The following is a 3233-nucleotide window of genomic DNA, read 5'->3' as shown; positions in this document are numbered from 1 at the left end:
AATTTACGGAAACCCCAAAAATGATAAAATACACGTTTTTATATTTTGGATTTTTATTATTTTCTACTCAGCCACATAAAATTTATCAAGAAATTATCGATAACGTTTAATGTAACAAAAAAAAACTTGTTATTGAAATAATAATAAATTTTCTCATTTTTTTTTTCTCATTCTTTCATATTCGGCGGATAATAGATTTAGTAGAACATTGAAAACCGGCTGTGTTACATTAAACAATATGAACAAGTTTTTTTAATGAATTTATTAACAAAGAATTTTATTATTATTATTATTATTATTTATTATTATAATATTTTTTTTTTATATATATATATTTTTCAAAGAGAACAAAAATAAAAAAAATAAAATTAATTTTATTTGTTTGCTTTTTTTAGATATTTTTTTTTTATTGCAGTAAAAATCATTATATTAATTACTATTATTATTATTATGAAACATAAAATTAACGAAAAGAAAAAAAAAAAAATTTCATTATTAAAAAAGAAATAATTTTTAAATGGGGGAAAGTTTTCCGATTGAAGAATTTCAAAATTGATTAAATTGATAACCAAAAAAGAAATGAACTGTAACAGAATATAAAAACTAATTCAAATGAATAAATAATTTTGGTTAGAATAATGTTGACCATTGATATTAAGATAACCCCAAAAATATGGTAAATATAGTTTTTGTTAAAATTTATATAGTAATATTTAATTTGAATGACTCATTGACATTTGTCATCTTATGTGACAAATAAATTTTACATTTACGCCAAAGTTTAACTTTAAAATAATTATTATAAGAATCAGTAAAACGTCACATATGTATCATTTTATTAAATTCTCCGATTTTCCCAATTGATACGAAAAGTTTTACTTTTGGTCCCATTTTTTTTAACACTAAACCATTTTTTATTGCTTCATTGAGAATAAAGAATAAAGGAATCCACATTCAAAATATTCATATATATAATATATATATATATTGTATATAAAATATATTATTATTGTATAATGTAATCATTGTATAATGTATTATCAAATTTTAACGAAAGAAAGTTTGTATTATATTTACAAATTATATAAAATTTTTTCTTCTAACTACATTGTTATGCATGTGATCTAGAACAACTATAATTTCGTTTCACATTAGTAGTTCATTTAAAACACTGTGTTAACCTTGCTTATGTTGCCAATGTTTGCTATAATGTTGAAGAATATGAAAAAGTTTTTTTTTTTTAATTTTTTTTTTTTATAGAAATAAAAAATTATATACAATTTTGGAAAAAAAAAGAAAAAGAAAATATAAACAAAAATAAAAAAAAATGAAAAAAGTTTTTTAAATGAGTAAAAATTAACTAAAAAAAAATGTTGAAAATTCTAATCTAACCATATATGATAAATGTAATGGACTTCCGAATTCCGAAGTTATTTTTGGAAATTGAATAAAGATATGACAAACAAAGAAATATTTGAACCCCATTTTCACTTGATAATTAACAATTCCAAATTGGTTCTACTACAGATAAGTCATCTGTTACACTTGAAGAATTGGACCACATTTCAATAAATTCTTCTACTGTAAATAATGAAGGTGATTGTGGTGATCCAGTTGTAGTCGATGTTAAACTAATCAATCCAAATCGTTCTTTTTCATCATCAGATATTACTCTCGTATGATCAATTGATGAGTTAGAAGGTGAGGAAACAATATCTCCTATATCATCATGAAGTGATGGTGTTGGAGATAAAAGAATAGAATTTGTGGTTGGTTCATTATTATTAATTTCTGATTCTGAAAATGTTGGACTTGGTTTAGGTGAAAGCATTGTCATTGTTGTTGTTGAATGATCCCAAAGATTAATAGGTATCACGGATTGAAAATGTGGGAATGATGGTAATGGTTGTTGTTGAAATTGAGTTCTTTGTTGAGGTCGATTTACTACTGGTGGTGGTGTTGGTGGTGTAATAGGATGATGCTGTATTTGAAATGCCATGATTGGAACATCATCAATTGGATCATTTTGATGCCAAATCATTGTATGTGCTTGTTTAGATGGTCTTATTACTATTTGTCCTCCTGCTGGATATGGTTGCTAATGTATGAAAAAAAAAAAAAGTAAAAAAAAGTCAAATTTCTTTGAATTTCTTGAATTTCTTTCTCTAATAATTTATCACTACTTACAGTTCTTTTGTTTTCTCTTTGATTTTTACGAGATTTTCGCTTTTTAATATCATTTGTCTTTTTATTTCCTTTAATAACCCTAACTTTAGGTGGTTTATCTCGAATTGTAGTAATTGTTGTTGTTGTCGTTTTTACGTTAAGTTGATCATTTGGTGGGGTTATTAAATTATTATTAGTAATGATAGGAGAAGAAGAAGAAGAAAATTCCAAAGGTTCAGAATTCCAAGTATTAAGAATAGAATCCAAATTATTATCAAGTTCATTAACTAAAGAACAAAGATCATCCCATATTTGAATTTTTGTATGATCGTTATTATCGGTTGAAGAAGAAGATGATGATGAAAGAAGTTTTAATTTCATGAATAATTCATCACGTTTATTACCAATAAAATTTGGATTTTCAGGATTTCTTGTAATTTCATTATAAAGTCGTTTTAAAATAATAGTTTGTTCATTTGTAGTTGATGGATCTGTTAATAATTGTAAGATTATATTCGATTTATCCAAATTTTGTCGCAAAGGAAAATCTTGATATTGAATATCTTCAATATTAGAAATATTGGAAGATATATTGTTAATCATTTCATTAGCTTTCAATCGACTTGGTTCAATATATTCACAACGTTCATTTCGGTCACGACAATTTTTACAAGGTTTTTGAGTTAAATAACTACCATCGCATTTCTTTTTATCGCGTTTACATTTATTACAAGCGACAACTCCTCGTTTTTTTGTAATTTGTTTTGATGACATGATTATTTTCTGTATTTTTGTTTTATGATAATTTTTTTATATATAAGGATTTATTATCAATAAAAGATTTATTTGAAGAATAAAAATGGACGTTTGGAGGATCTTTGGTGGGTATTTATAAAAAAAACAAGAAACAAGTTCTTTTAAAAAAAAATTAGACTACTTTTTTTTTTTATATATATTATTATATTATATATATATATATATATATATATTTATTTATTTTTTTTTTAACTATTATAAAATAATAAATTATAATTATCACAATAAAAAACCAAAAATCATAACGCAGA

At 23.4% G+C, this 3233-nt stretch overlaps 1 protein-coding gene across 1 annotated transcript; it reads right to left on the bottom strand.

Annotated features, from left to right (window-relative positions):
- Positions 1 to 1002: 1002 nt before the first annotated feature.
- Positions 1003 to 3021, bottom strand: OCT59_013776 (uncharacterized protein). The gene is made up of 2 exons (XM_025317094.2): positions 2188 to 3021; positions 1003 to 2098 (listed from the first exon to the last, which is right to left on the bottom strand). The coding sequence occupies exons 1-2, from the start codon at positions 2938 to 2940 to the stop codon at positions 1499 to 1501; spliced, it is 1353 nt and encodes a 450-aa protein (XP_025179029.1). The 5' UTR covers positions 2941 to 3021; the 3' UTR covers positions 1003 to 1498.
- Between the last annotated feature and the right edge of the window lie 212 nt (positions 3022 to 3233).

This window comes from Rhizophagus irregularis, chromosome 21, assembly GCF_026210795.1.
Source record: "Rhizophagus irregularis chromosome 21, complete sequence".
Taxonomy (NCBI): Eukaryota; Fungi; Glomeromycota; class Glomeromycetes; order Glomerales; family Glomeraceae; genus Rhizophagus; species Rhizophagus irregularis.
The sequence above is the reverse complement of the archived record's forward strand: the minus strand, read 5'-3'. Positions and strand labels throughout refer to the sequence as shown.